The 15,020-nt window shown below is 42.2% G+C and overlaps 2 protein-coding genes and 1 long non-coding RNA gene across 6 annotated transcripts; 2 read left to right on the plus strand and 1 right to left on the minus strand.

The window, feature by feature from the left end:
- Positions 1-47: 47 nt before the first annotated feature.
- On the plus strand, positions 48-6,759 carry LOC118368301 (uncharacterized). The gene is made up of 3 exons (XR_004822295.1): positions 48-132; positions 1,878-1,931; positions 5,846-6,759. It is a non-coding gene; the product is annotated as an uncharacterized LOC118368301 (long non-coding RNA).
- Positions 6,760-6,967: 208 nt separating this feature from the next.
- Positions 6,968-10,317, minus strand: zc2hc1c (zinc finger, C2HC-type containing 1C). Of its 2 annotated transcripts, XM_035752303.2 has the most exons (3): positions 10,123-10,317; positions 8,337-9,946; positions 6,968-8,229 (listed from the first exon to the last, which is right to left on the minus strand). In XM_035752303.2, the coding sequence occupies exons 1-3, from the start codon at positions 10,175-10,177 to the stop codon at positions 7,999-8,001; spliced, it is 1,896 nt and encodes a 631-aa protein (XP_035608196.1). In that variant the 5' UTR covers positions 10,178-10,317; the 3' UTR covers positions 6,968-7,998. The 2 variants fall into 2 exon arrangements, with proteins under 2 accessions (XP_035608196.1, XP_035608195.1); XM_035752302.2 differs by having other exon boundaries at positions 8,337-10,311.
- Positions 10,318-10,357: 40 nt separating this feature from the next.
- Positions 10,358-14,971, plus strand: acyp1 (acylphosphatase 1, erythrocyte (common) type). 3 transcript variants are annotated; one of them, XM_035752300.2, is made up of 3 exons: positions 10,358-10,463; positions 10,901-10,990; positions 11,350-11,782. In XM_035752300.2, exons 2-3 carry the CDS (start codon positions 10,910-10,912, stop codon positions 11,566-11,568), a joined length of 300 nt encoding a protein of 99 aa, XP_035608193.1. In that variant the 5' UTR covers positions 10,358-10,463; positions 10,901-10,909; the 3' UTR covers positions 11,569-11,782. The 3 variants fall into 3 exon arrangements, with proteins under 3 accessions (XP_035608193.1, XP_035608192.1, XP_035608194.1); XM_035752301.2 differs by lacking the exon at positions 10,358-10,463 and adding an exon at positions 10,491-10,683; XM_035752299.2 differs by having other exon boundaries at positions 10,401-10,463; positions 10,901-14,971.
- Positions 14,972-15,020: the final 49 nt, after the last annotated feature.

Consider the following 15,020-nt stretch of genomic DNA (forward strand, 5'->3'; position numbering starts at 1 on the left):
CTCAACCTAACCAAGTGTTATTTCTTTAGACCGCTCGTATGGGCTGTGAAGGGGTCAACGGGTTGGAGGAGGCAGGAGCCTGTAGAAGGGGAGGCACCAACTTGCTCCAGAGCAAGTAATGAGGTAGCAGAGGTACAGTGCCTTGCGAAAGTATTCGGCCCCCTTGAACTTTGCGACCTTTTGCCACATTTCAGGCTTCAAACATAAAGATATAAAACTGTTTTTTTTTGTGAAGAATCAACAAAAAGTGGGACACAATCATGAAGTGGAACGACATTTATTGGATATTTCAAACTTTTTTAACAAATCAAAAACTGAAAAATTGGGCGTGCAAAATGATTCAGCCCCCTTAACTTTGTAGCGCCACCTTTTGCTGCGATTACAGCTGTAAGTCGCTTGGGGTATGTCTCTATCAGTTTTGCACATTGAGAGGCTGAAATTTTTTCCCATTCCTCCTTGCAAAACAGCTCGAGCTCAGTGAAGTTGGATGGAGAGCATTTGTGAACAGCAGTTTTCAGTTCTTTCCACAGATTCTCGATTGTATTCAGGTCTGGACTTTGACTTGGCCATTCTAACACCTGGATATGTTTATTTTTGAACCATTCCATTGTAGATTTTGCTTTATGTTTTGGATCATTGTCTTGTTGGCAGACAAATCTCCGTCCCAGTCTCAGGTCTTTTGCAGACTCCATCAGGTTTTCTTCCAGAATGGTCCTGTATTTGGCTCCATCCATCTTCCCATCAATTTTAACCATCTTCCCTGTCCCTGCTGAAGAAAAGCAGGCCCAAACCATGATGCTGCCACCACCATGTTTGACAGTGGGGATGGTGTGTTCAGGGTGATGGGCTGTGTTGCTTTTACGCCAAACATAACATTTTGCATTGTTGCCAAAAAGTTCAATTTTGGTTTCATCTGACCAGAGCACCTTCTCCCACATGTTTGGTGTGTCTCCCAGGTGGCTTGTGGCAAACTTTAAACAACACTTTTTATGGATATCTTTAAGAAATGGCTTTCTTCTTGCCACTCTTCCATAAAGGCCAGATTTGTGCAATATACGACTGATTGTTGTCCTATGGACAGAGTGTCCCACCTCAGCTGTAGATCTCTGCAGTTCATCCAGAGTGATCATGGGCCTCTTGGCTGCATCTCTGATCAGTCTTCTCCTTGTATGAGCTGAAAGTTTAGAGGGATGGCCAGGTCTTGGTAGATTTGCAGTGGTCTGATACTCCTTCCATTTCAATATTATCGCTTGCACAGTGCTCCTTGGGATGTTTAAAGCTTGGGAAATCTTTTTGTATCCAAATCCGGCTTTAAACTTCTTCACAACAGTATCTCGGACCTGCCTGGTGTGTTCCTTGTTCTTCATGATGCTCTCTGCGCTTTTAACGGACCTCTGAGACTATCACAGTGCAGGTGCATTTATACGGAGACTTGATTACACACAGGTGGATTGTATTTATCATCATTAGTCATTTAGGTCAACATTGGATCATTCAGAGATCCTCACTGAACTTCTGGAGAGAGTTTGCTGCACTGAAAGTAAAGGGGCTGAATCATTTTGCACGCCCAATTTTTCAGTTTTTGATTTGTTAAAAAAGTTTGAAATATCCAATAAATGTTTGGAAACTTCATTATTGTGTCCCACTTGTTGTTGATTCTTCACAAAAAATACAGTTTTATATCTTTATGTTTGAAGCCTGAAATGTGGCAAAAGGTCGCAAAGTTCAAGGGGGCCGAATACTTTCGCAAGGCACTGTATGTGCAAGATAAGCCCTTACACACATTGTTACAGCACAAGGCTAGTTGAGACAGTATTCTGGTGCAGTTGCTTGTTTGTTCTGTGTTTCTCTGTAGTTGTTGCCATTTTATTTTACAGTTTCGAGAGACAGTCAATCACGAAGAGGCACCGATCCAGTTGTTACAGAAGCAGGTAAACATTACTCACTATAGACTAGTGGTACCCGGGTCAGTTGTTACAGAAGCAGGTAAGCATTTCTCACTATAGACTAGTGGTACCCGGGTCAGTTGTTACAGAAGCAGGTAAACATTACTCACTATAGAGTAGTGGTACCAGGGTCAGTTATTACAGAAGCAGGTAAGCATTTCTCCCTATAGACTAGTGGTACCCGGGTCAGTTGTTACAGAAGCAGGTAAGCATTTCTCACTATAGACTAGTGGTACCCGGGTCAGTTGTTACAGAAGCAGGTAAACATTACTCACTATAGACTAGTTAATCTTCACCAATGGTATGGTGAAGATCCGGACTGTGCCCTCTGTTCCATGCCAGCCAACCTCAGGCACATTCTCACAGGCTGTAAAACAAGCCTCGCCCAAGGACGCTACACTTGGCGTCACAACCAAGTCCTTAAAAACCTTGCGTCTGCCCTGGAGGACAAGCCAGCTGCCACCAACTCCCTACCACCCACAGCAGCATCACACTCCTTACGGACAAACTTTGTCCGCGAAGGGGCTAAACCACCGAAGAGCGGCTCTACACCATTAGAGCGAGACCAGCTGCGCTTGGCCCGCGACTGGAAAATGCTAGCTGACATTGGCCGGCAACTTGTGTTTCCTCCGGAGATCGCAACTACCACCCTAAGACCTGACATGGTGCTCTGGTCCCATTCACTCAATAAGGTCTTCATCATTGAGCTCACAGTACCCTGGGAAAACTCAGTAGATGAGGCTTATGAGCGAAAACATCTGCGCTATGCTGATCTAGCTGCCGAAGCACGGCATCATGGCTGGAACACAGAAGTCCGACCAGTGGAGGTGGGCTGCAGAGGTTTTGTGGCAACATCTACAACCAGACTGCTTAGAGACCTGGGAATTAAGGGCCAGAGCCAGCGTTCGGCAATCAAAGCTGTATCAGAGGCGGCAGAAGGCAGCAGTCAGTGGCTCTGGATGAAGAGGAAAGACCCCAGCTGGGCCCCGAAGTGAGAGGGCCAGGAGGTATGCGGTCAACAATGCTTGACTCAGGGAGGAGGACGCCCCTGCCATGCATAGTCCCATGGGATGTTGGCTATCAACAACAAGGCAACTCCTATAACTAATTGGGAATGGGACGCAAGCGTAGGATTGATCACCCTGTCGCTGGCCGCCTTTGGGGAGGGTGTATAGTGTGAAAGGCCGAAACACCCTAGGAACCAAAGGTACACTACTGACGATGCGCTCCCCAAATTTCACCACGCTCACTGTTCATTAACTCTTGGAAGTGCTTGCACAAAGGATAGTAACATCTCATCCTGTGTTCTTGGAATCTAGTGGTACCCGGGTCAGTTGTTACAGAAGCAGGTAAGCATTTCTCACTATAGACTAGTGGTACCCGGGTCAGTTGTTACAGAAGCAGGTAAGCATTACTCACTATAGACTAGTGGTACCCGGGTCAGTTGTTACAGAAGCAGGTAAGCATTACTCACTATAGACTAGTGGTACCCGGGTCAGTTGTTACAGAAGCAGGTAAGCATTACTCACTATAGACTAGTGGTACCCGGTTCAGTTGTTACAGAAGCAGGTAAACATTACTCACTATAGACTAGTGGTACCCGGGTCAGTTGTTACAGAAGCAGGTAAGCATTACTCACTATAGACTAGTGGTACCCGGGTCAGTTGTTACAGAAGCAGGTAAGCATTTCTCACTATAGACTAGTGGTACCCGGGTCAGTTGTTACAGAAGCAGGTAAACATTACTCACTATAGACTAGTGGTACCCGGGTCAGTTGTTACAGAAGCAGGTAAGCATTTCTCACTATAGACTAGTGGTACCCGGGTCAGTTGTTACAGAAGCAGGTAAGCATTACTCACTATAGACTAGTGGTACCCGCGTCAGTTGTTACAGAAGCAGGTAAGCATTACTCACTATAGACTAGTGGTACCCGCGTCAGTTGTTACAGAAGCAGGTAAGCATTACTCACTATAGACTAGTGGTACCCGGGTCAGTTGTTACAGAAGCAGGTAAGCATTAATCACTATAGACTAGTGGTACCCGGGTTAGTTGTTACAGAAGCAGGTAAACATTACTCACTATAGACTAGTGGTACCCGGGTCAGTTGTTACAGAAGCAGGTAAACATTTCTCACTATAGACTAGTGGTACCCGGGTCAGTTGTTACAGAAGCAGGTAAGCATTACTCACTATAGACTAGTGGTACCCGGGTCAGTTGTTACAGAAGCAGGTAAGCATTACTCACTATAGACTAGTGGTACCCGGGTCAGTTGTTACAGAAGCAGGTAAACATTACTCACTATAGACTAGTGGTACCTGGGTCAGTTGTTTTTTCACCTGCCCCTGCTCACAATTGCAAATCATTTTTGTATATATGATTAAGTGAAAATCTGAGTCCCCACACTTGACCCTAACCCACAAATATAAAAAATGTGCCGTAGGCTACAGTCAGAAGGTAGAACATTTTTTGACAGGGGGATTGTTTTTTGCGTAATTTATGTTTCTTATCATTTCTGACATTTTAGTAGGCTATTTGTTAGTCAACTTGTCTATAATTAGATGCGTGCAGCTTCTCTTCTGTCATTATACGTTGCCCTAGAACACTAAATAAACCCTTGCTCACCAGAATAATGTCATAAATGGTAGAAGGAAGGCTTCAATCTAGTTGACATGGGTCTCATTGTCTCTGTCATCTCTGCTTCTTTTGCAGAGCAAACCAAACATGTTTCTGATCAGATTTCAGTTTGGCTTGGATGCGTCTTTTATGTGGTGGAAATACAATCAGCTTGTATGATTCTGATAGAGATAGATACCATCTGTAGAGGTGCTAACTGCACATTCACATTCAAGATGATGACACCTTCAAGATTATGAAATACATCCTATTTCTCCACTCCAGTTGTCGAGTCAATGTACATTTGGTGTGTCAATTTGCTGCAAGAAATATTAAAACTGTGGTTACAGACCTACAGTCAGTTTGCATCTAACCCATTTGAACAGTAGGCTACAGTTCCCTTGACGTGCTATAGGCTTATTTGAAGTCCCGTCTTGTGACTGTCTAATTTGTGTAGCACCTCACAATCATCACATAAAAAATGCTATCATTGTCTTTTTAAAATATATATATTTCACCTTTATTTAACCAAGTAAGCGAGTTGAGAACAAGGTCTCATTTACAGCTGCGACCTGGCCAAGATAAAGCAAAGCAGTGCGACACAAACAACACAGTTACACATGGAATAAACAAGTCAATAACACAATAGAAAACAATAAGTATTTTACCACTTCACCAAATCTTTCCCAAACAACTTTTCTGGCCCCTCCCTTCTATTTATTTTCAATACCATTTCACAGCTTCTCTTATTGAATTAAACTCTGACATTGGCCTTTTTCTCTCAGTGGATAGACATTAACTTTTTCTGCCCATTCCCAAAAGCTTTTGGCGATCAGTGTGCAGGCTATTTGGCGCACATAAAGCTTAGGCTTACGCACTAATGCCTGATAGAACCTCAATGTAGCCAATAGGCCTAGGTCACAGGAGGCTGGTGGCACCTTAATTGGGGAACGGGCTCTTGGTAATGGCTAGAGTGGAATTGCTGGAATGGTATCAAACACGTGGTCTCCATGTGTTTGATGCCAATGGTATTGTTGTATGCCATTCCATTGACTCCGTTCCAGCCATTATTATGAGCCGTCCTCCCCTCAGCAGCCTCCACTGGCTTAGATATAAATGTAACATTCATTGATTTTGTTTCTGTATGTTCTCTTTATTCAACCCAGCACCTGTAGTGATCCCTGTAGGCAAAGTTGTGTAGTAACACTGACTCGAGTCCCTATGCTAGACTGATTAACTCCATTTCTATGCAGACGAGTTTTATCAAGAGTTCTCTTTCATAACAGTTCAGTGACCAGCTCAAAGAGAATGAGAGACTCTGATCAGCAATCAACCATCTGACCCTGCGCAAAGCAGGAACTGAAAAGAACAGCAACCACCAATCCGATCACAGGCCTGTGGCAGGACAGGGAGGAGCCTCAAACCATGATGGGGACAGATCTGCTGGGGCAAATCCGTGAGCAAAACCTGTCCTATCCTATATGCAAATGAGTTGCGGTGAGTAGTATTAAAAAATAGTATTATATTTGAGATTCTCCAAAGTAGCCACCCTTTGCCTTAATGACAACTTTGCACACTTTATACACACACCTGTCAGCACTGGGTGTAGCTGAAATAGCCAAATCCACTCATTTGAAGGGGTGTACACATACACTATATATACACACAAAAGTATGTTCCAATGTGAATTTCAAGTACTTGTTTTTTGTTAATTTAATTTTGAAAGCCCTGAGCCCTGTTCTTCATATGTGATGCTGTAAAACTAAACGCCTAAATACTATTTCAAATAGCCAAAGGTATACCAAATATTGTCCCTCTTACATCTAATTTACCAAAGAAGTATTTAGTGTTAACATTTAAGTATTTACAATCTTGTGTATTTCATGATGATCAGCTTGCTATTCTGTATCTTGAAAAAATGGTGTATGAGGTTCACTTTTACATAACTCAAACTACTGATACAATATAGACATTCATTTATTTTTATTGCCTTAAGATGATAACCTTGAATTTGTTTTAACTAGTATTTAAGTGGAGTAAATTGTCATTTTATGGTTAATCTTCCTTCTGTAAAAGGTGATGTCATCAGTACAGTTCTCTTCCCAGAATGTAGAAAAGCTTGTTTTCGTAAAGTTAATGGTAATATTTTTTATTTTTATTTTTTATTTGTTTTTTTCTATTAAATGTTTTCTCAAATGTTTCTTTTTCAGGTTTATATTGTCTTTGTGTTCATCCTGTTTTTGAGTATTGATTCATCCTTTTGACACTATGTGAAAAGTATAATATTCACATTGTATATTTGTTTACTCTGTGTGGTGTGTGTACAGTAAGTGTGTGTTTTAGGTGTCCTTTACCAATGGCTTGCAACTCTTGGTTGGTGTGCAGTTAATTGATACAGTACACAACACTGGTGGAATTTCATTTATCAGTACAAGAGAAAAACATCCTTATTCCTTAGTGCTTTTGCATACTCTTAAACCATGAATTGTGCAAAAATAGAAAGAATAGGCTATGCTTTTTATACAGTTTGTTTAATGTTGAAATATTACACCTATACTGTATTTTGCAATATTTTTTTCTTCCAATGGCTTAGCGTAGTTTAGCTTCGCTTATGCAACATTATAAAATGGCGTTGCTGTACCGACACAGTGGTCTTACGTTCCACCATTCATAGAGACACCTTTGTTTTATGCTTCATGTAAAAGAAATTTAAACCCATTTTGGTCATGAAATGAACTATAGACAAAGCAAAATATGTATTTTTTTTTTATTGTGCTTCAAAATCCACCAATTGTTCTCGTTTGTTTTCATTTTCTTTTAACCCTTTTGCAGACTGTCAATCTTGTTCGGCAGTATCTGATACTGTATTGGTACAGTATTTACAATTTAGACATGCCATCTAAATAGTTTAGTTCCCCCCACTTCAAAGGCAGTGTGAAGAATGTGTAAAAAATATACAATTCAAAATGTTCTTTTGAACAAACATGTTATTTTAAACTAAATAGTCTCATACTAAACCACAACGCCATACTTGTACATTTTGCTCTATAAGAATATAAGTTAATGCAGAGGCTTTTAGGTAACAAATTGCATCAGGGTTTTAGTTTTAACATCGGAAACCCTACCTCTTCAAAAGTGTATTAAATAATCCCACAGCACCCCCCCCCCCAAATTTTTGACAATTTTTATATACAAAATATTTGCCTTTTGTGAACTAACATTCGCTCTTGACTTTTTCCCCCCTACTAGCACTGACTTTGCTGATAGCTACTTTATTGAGGAAAAATGTACTTATTTTAACTGAGATATGTGGTTGTCCCACCTAGCTGTTTTAAGATGAATGCACTAATTGTAGGTTGAGCTTCTGCTAAATGACTCAAATGTAAAATGTAGTTTTGAATGCTTTTTTATAAACATCATTGCAAATTAGTTGGTTTTGTCAGCGGCGGTGGCGGGGAGGTGGAGGGCGACTCTTGATGTTCTGGCACTTGGGGATATGTCGCTCTGCTGGCCCAGGGGCAAATCGGCGGGCACAGTGAGGGCACGTCACATAATCATCATTGTCTTGGATAGGTGGTTGGGGATGCAAAGCACCTGTTGCTGGAACATGGGCTTGGCGCAGATTACGAATGAATGCCTCGTGTTTCTGCCTCCAGTTGCTCTTCTTTAGCTGTAAATCAAGCCAAAATCATATTAACCAGGGTTCAGAAATGGCATGAGAAATTAGAAAAATACCATTATTTCCTCAAGTTAAAGAAATTGGGGAAAAACTCTTACCTCAGGAGACTTGGTTCTTGAGTTGGTTTTCATGAACTCTTCCAGGTCAGTTCCCTTGGCCCTGTACTTGGAGGAGTCAAAGACTTTGCGGCTGGAGCGCTGCATCCTCTCACAGACCTGAAGGTGCTTCTCTAGTCTCTCTGCAGCAAATTTTCTGTGGCAAATCCTGCAAGGGATGAGCTGGAGGCAAGCATTGTCAGCACTCTCCACTGGGCTGAGTTCCACTTGCAGTAGCCGACTTGACTGGCGGTGAATCGAGGGTGATGTGTGGGAAGCTTCTCGAGATATTTTTCTACAATTGATGCTACTGCGGCTCCCTGGTACTGATCTATGTGCAGTTTTAAGCTGTCCCTCCTGATCCAGCCCTCTATGAAATATGTCACGCTCCTTCCTCTTATCATCAGCTGAAACATACCTCTCTCTAGAAGACCTTTCCCACTTATACTCCCTCTCCCAGTCTATTTTCTTCTCAACCTTCTCCCCATTTCGTTCTCTCTCTTTCACTTCTCTCTCCCACCTATTCCTCTCAAATATTTTCTCCCTCTCCCAATTTGTATCCTTTTCATTCTCCCTTTCTCTAGCCCTCCTGCTCCACTCTCCATTTTTCTCCCTCTGTTGCTCTAGGTCCTTCTCAGCCCTCCTGTCTCTACTCACCTCTGGCTTGTTCACAATTTCCCTTTCCATTCTTTCCAACCTCTCCCACTCTTCTGCAAGTGCCCTCTTCTTCTCTCTCCTCTCCCTATTTAACTCTTCTCTTTTCTCTCTCTGCCACTCAATATCCTCCCGGCTTTTATCCCTCATCATCAACCTCTCCCTCCTTTCCATCTCGTGAACTCTCTCCTTTTCCCTTCTCTGCTCAGCTGAGGACACCTTGCTCTCGATCCACTCCTTTTCTCTTTCCACTGGTCTCCTAATATGCCTCTCTGCCCTCTTAGTGTTATCACCTGAGACAGTTCTCTCCCTCTGCTGCATTTCTCTCACTTTTTCCTGAGTTTTCAACAGCTTCTCCTGAAGTATTAGTTTATCCATTTCAATTTTCCTTGCCATCCTCCGCTCATAATCCAGCCTCTGTTGCTCTCCCTTTGATCGTTTGTACCCAGCAACCCTTCTGCTGTTTGTGTTCTCTTCCAATGATGGTGAAGGATCCTCAGCCGGCCTTCTATGGCTTATTATGCCACTTCTTCTATCATACTCTGAATGATCATGTGGTGGTGAGGGAAAATACGGAGGGAGTCTTTGAAACTCATTAGGTTTACAAGCTACCTCGTCATTACTCAACCTATCTATGATTAGAGTTCTTTTATGGTAAACAGGCTTCAGTGAAAATGCCTTGTCCACTCCATCTGCTTTGCCCCCAGACACAATATCACCTGGTTCTTCAGGGTAAACATACTTTGTCCTTGCTGAGTTATGTGTTCTGCTTTGTGAGGAATATTTGGATTGAGGAAATGTCTCTTGGGAATACTGTTGCTGCCATTCATTCATGGCAGTCCTTTCCCTTGGTCTATGATCCTCAAAAGGTTGCTCTCGAAGGCTGGTCGGATGTTTCAAAGGGTGATGCAAAGCTCTTGAGCGGTCCTTCACAGGTGGGAGTTTTTCCAATATCACTTCTTTATCCAATAAAAGAAAAGGGTCAGGGTGAGGATGCTGAGCCATTTGCAACCGATGCATAATTATACCCCCAAAGAAATAGCTGATTATGGGTTGATTTTACTTGTTGAGAAGATGAGGCCTAGCTAGCTAACTATATGACTTAGCTAGCTAAACGTTACATGAATTGACTCACCAGCTGCTCTCCTTCTTGAATTGGCAGATTTCTCTTTGTGATTCTCTTTCAGCATTTCACTACAGCTTAGCAATGGCTACTCCAAGACATGACTAATTATCTTCTTTAAAATTAGGTTGTGAATATCTCCAAAATGTGGAAAATGTTGACAGAAGTAGCAACATGCACACACTTAGCACCTGTTTTGTTGGTATCAGTTGCCTAGAAACAAAGTATTTTGTTAACGTTTTCTGATTGGTGCAGTGCTGTCATCCGGAAGCATTGACCGGATGTTACGAAAAATAGCTGTCTGAATGAAAATCTCCAAACTGCCAAACCATTTTGGAGGAAGCTGAGCTAAGGTATGATTTAGTAAACTATCTATATAAACAATGACAATATTATGCGCTTGTTCTAATTGCACTGATAAGGGGCAAATGAAGATCACAGGTAGAAAGCTAGTTAGTTAGCTAGCTACAGTAATGAAAGTGGAGGCTAAACTAGCTTTGGGACACAACACAGGGAGTCTACACAGACGGTGTGTCCCAAAGCTATGGCTAAGCATGCTGTTTTGGTGAAGCTGTAAGTAACCTAGTTACATCTGCAACTAGCTAACTACAATAAATAGGTAGTCTCTAGGCAGACCGCAATGTTCCCTAGGTCTGGGATGTCTGAGACTAATAAATGGGTATAACAAAGTAAAACAGCTAGTTTGGCCAAACTATCTAGGTAGCTACTCGCATTTGTGTTGAATTGAACCCTTCAAAAATATTGATATATTTTTTTGCTTTTCATTAAGACTGCTGGGATGTCTACTGAAGAGATGATTTCAGTAGATTATGAAATATTTGGGAGAGTTCAAGGTGTATTTTTTCGAAAATACACTCAGGTAAGAATACAACAGTAGGACATAAGCCATTATTATTATTTGCCATTTGAAAGTCATGTTTCATACCTATGCTTAGTAACACATGGTCAATTAGCAGGCTGACTGTCAGTCGGTAGATTGGACATACGCATACTTTCATAGCTACTCATTTATGTTTTCAGCTGTATGATGTGCTTCATTTCATTTCTTTGTCACTCAGTCAGGCTAGCAGGAGTAAGCAGCACTGGCCTGGAGGTCCTGGCCGAGACACATCAGGGGTTGTAGTGCTGAGCTGGAATTAAAAAATATGTATACCATGTGGCTCTTCAAGGAAGTACTCCTGAGTAATGATAACCTCTCCTTCTGGTGGTGTTTTTCAGGCAGAGGGGAAAAAGCTAGGTTTGGTCGGCTGGGTGCAGAACACAGAGGCAGGAACTGTGCAGGGGCAGCTTCAAGGTCCAAGCAACAAGGTGAGACAGATGCAGGATTGGCTGAAGTCCACTGGGAGCCCCAAGTCACAAATCATCAAAGCAGAGTTCAGGAATGAGAAGAACGTCAAGAGTTTGGATCACTCAACGTTCAAAATAGTTCGCCCTTGAATTTATTTCATACAGTATTACATTCCAAACTAACGTGTGAGATATACTTGTTATTTAAAATGAGGATTGTTTTGTTAGAGTTCCTGAAATGGAAAGCTTTAGAAATGTACTGTAAATAATTTAAACTTATTTCAATGTATGTTAGGCCTTAACTCTGAATTGTGTGTTAATGTGTAATATTTAAAATACAACTAAAATAAAATATTTAACACAATTTAATTGTATATTTCTTGCTTGATGATTTAAGGCGTGTTTGATCTTGCTTCACAACACTAAAATATTCAGTCCTCTAGGAACATGGTCTTTCATGCCTTCAGGGGGCAGTGTTTTCTCCTTAAACAGGGTAAGAAACCGGTGTGGCGTAAACTACCATAGACTTCACAATGTAAACAGTCGCTGCTGGAATGAACATGTTTAGTAAAAGTCGAGGATTTAGAGGCTTCCAAACGACTTAAAATCCAGACAGAGACTGCAGACGTTGGTCGTATGTATCAATTTAAAACACCCACCCGCCGCCCGTACCTGTAACGTTAGCTAAATTGTCGGTTGGAAAGCACTACTTTGAATCTTGGCTAGCTAACGTTAACAGGATAGCTAGCTAATGTTACACATCAGTGGATCCTTGTTGTCCTTAGAAATTAACCAAGGTCGAACGTTATAAATATGATTAAGTGTTTGTCAAAAGAAGTTCAGGGTAAGCTTCGGTCTGGAATAGCAATATTTTCATTACAGCAGTGTGTTGAAGAGCTTATTCTGAACAGTATTGATGCTAGTGCAACATGCGTGGGTGTGAGGGTGGACATCGAAGCCTTCAAAGTGCAGGTTATAGACAATGGCTCAGGGATGGACATAGAGGATATGGAGTCTGTCGGAAACAGATACTTCACAAGCAAATGCAGTTCTTTAGAGGACCTAGATAATCTCAAATTCTATGGATTCAGAGGAGAAGCTGTTGCCAGTATTGCTAATCTCGCCATGCTGGTGGAGATATCATCCAGGACCAAAATGTCTGTGAAGACTCATGTGAAAGTCTTCAAGGATGGTAAAGGCTTGGACGTGTTTGAGGCTGAGACTACCCGCCCATCTGCAGGGACGACTGTTGTTATTTGTAACTTCTTCCACAACATGCCAGTGAGGAGAAACAGGATGGATAGCGTGCTGGAGTTTGAACGGATCAGGCAGAGAGTGGAGGCCATTTCACTCATTCTCCCCTCTGTCTCTTTCACACTGAAGAATGACTGCACAGGGACCATGATGGTGCAGCTCTCCAAAGCCCGAAACACTTACTACAGGTTTGTTCAGATCCATGGTTTAGGTAGGGCCCAAAAGCTTGGGGAAATCAACCACTCCCATGCACAGTTTGAACTAAGCGGTTATGTAGGACGGGAAGGCCACTACAACAACACCTTACAGTTCCTCTATGTGAATGACAGGCTACTTCTCAAAACCCGCATCCACAAGCTGCTGAACCTTCTCCTACGCAAAGTAGGCAGTTCAAGTCGGCAGAATGACAGCCCTGGTACACCTCCTGCGACTAGGAGCCCAAAGCAGAGAAGAGGAGCCGAGCTACATGCAATGTATGTCATCAATATCATGTGCCACTACTCTGAGTATGACATATGCCTTGAGCCCGCCAAGACCCTGATTGAATTCAAAGACTGGGAAAGTATTCTGTTCTGCATAGAAGAGGCGGTGAAAGCATTCCTGACAAGAGAGAACTTGGTGAGTGAAATCTCCCCAGAGGATATCCAGGACTACATTTGTAAGAATGTGTTTAGTGGCCAAACAGCTAGCACAGACGGAGTTAAGGACTCCATTGGCAAAGGTGTCCAAACACACACGGAGGGTGTTATCCTGGAATGTAATGTTGGAAAGACCCTTGCATCTGAACTTGTTCATCGACGGCAGATAGAAGACTCTGACAAGATGAAAAGTGTTTATCAGACATGTGATGGAGTTGAATCAGAGCAGGGTGATAGAGTAGGAAAACTAAGGGACAAGGAGGTCCTTACGGGTTTTGAACAGGAACAAGAGTATAATACCACAAACCCACAATGTCGACCAAGCTCAGTAGATACAGACCACGGTCTACAGTATGATTCAATTACAGATTCATCAGTTACGGACTCAGAGTCTTACAAGGAAGTTACAAAAGAGAATGAAAGCAATGCACATCTGAAATCTGCTATTTCTTGTCCTGAATCATCTCAGCATAGTCTTATCTTTAAGACAAAGGAAGAACATCTGAAAATGAGTATAGAAGAAGAAACAGAGATGAAGGATAATGCAAGAGAGCATGTATCCCTCTCAAGATGCACTGTGAGAGCACCATGTACTCTCACTCAGGGAATCCAGTCAGAGATGGGCACTATCAAACAGACACTACCTCAACCACAGGACACAGAACTGAATCCAGGTGGACACAGAAAAATCTTTCTATCACATCCATACATTCATAGCAGTTTACCCTCTCAGAAATGTCTCTCCCACCAAAGTAGAAAAGGGCTAGCGTTAGAATCTAGAGAGAAACTTGCAACAAAACGAAAATGGCCATTGGTGGAAGGCCCAGGCCATCTTCACATTTACAACAGAGAAAGTAAGGACCTTCCCACTGGCATCCCTTCAAAGATTTCTATGTTCAAGTCATGTCAAAAGCTGGCTTTATATAAAGAGGTTGGATCTCTGGACAGGTTCAGAAGAATATACGGGAAGCTTACCGAATCCAATCCAGTTCCTGTCGACGTTAATAGCAATTATTTAGCAATTGATGCCACAGCTTCCCAGACCGAACACTTGGCTATGAATGCCAAGGCTGTTTTGCCCTATCTTGAAGCGGATCAAGAAAGGGATGTCACAGAGTCACGTCTGGATCTGATGAAAGACCACAAAAGCCCGTTAACACTCTCCATGTTCACCAAACTCAAATCTCTCTCAGCTCGGAGCAGTGAAATATCTTTGGCTACCAAACTCTCTCATTTAAAACACCAAAGGACAGAGGTTGCAACCAGTGCATTTGTACATCCTCCAGAGACCACTTCAAATGAGGATATATGTCCCCAGGACACTGTAGAAAACAATGCTATTCTAGACATCAATAATGGAGAACAACACGATAACACTGGCCGGAATCGTGACTTCATCCCGGGCTGCAGTACAAATCCTCTGCCAGATGAAAAGGAAGCAAACAATGTTACAGCATCATGTGATTGGCTGCATCACTATGACGACGCTGTGGGGAAGCTGGTCTACATCAACAAAGTGACAGGACTCAGTAAATATGAAGCACCCTCTGCTGAAGAGAGACAAGTGTCTTGCACGTCAGATGTCACCAACATGGCAATCAGTGTCATCTCCAAAAAAGGTAAGAACTTGTATCATGTGTTTATCATATCTGTCTAAAGCCTACTTTTAAAGTTTAGACCATTATATTGTTTGGATCAAGTTTGACAGTA

The sequence above is a fragment of the Oncorhynchus keta genome, chromosome 35, assembly GCF_023373465.1.
Source record: "Oncorhynchus keta strain PuntledgeMale-10-30-2019 chromosome 35, Oket_V2, whole genome shotgun sequence".
In the NCBI taxonomy this organism is placed as follows: domain Eukaryota; kingdom Metazoa; phylum Chordata; class Actinopteri; order Salmoniformes; family Salmonidae; genus Oncorhynchus; species Oncorhynchus keta.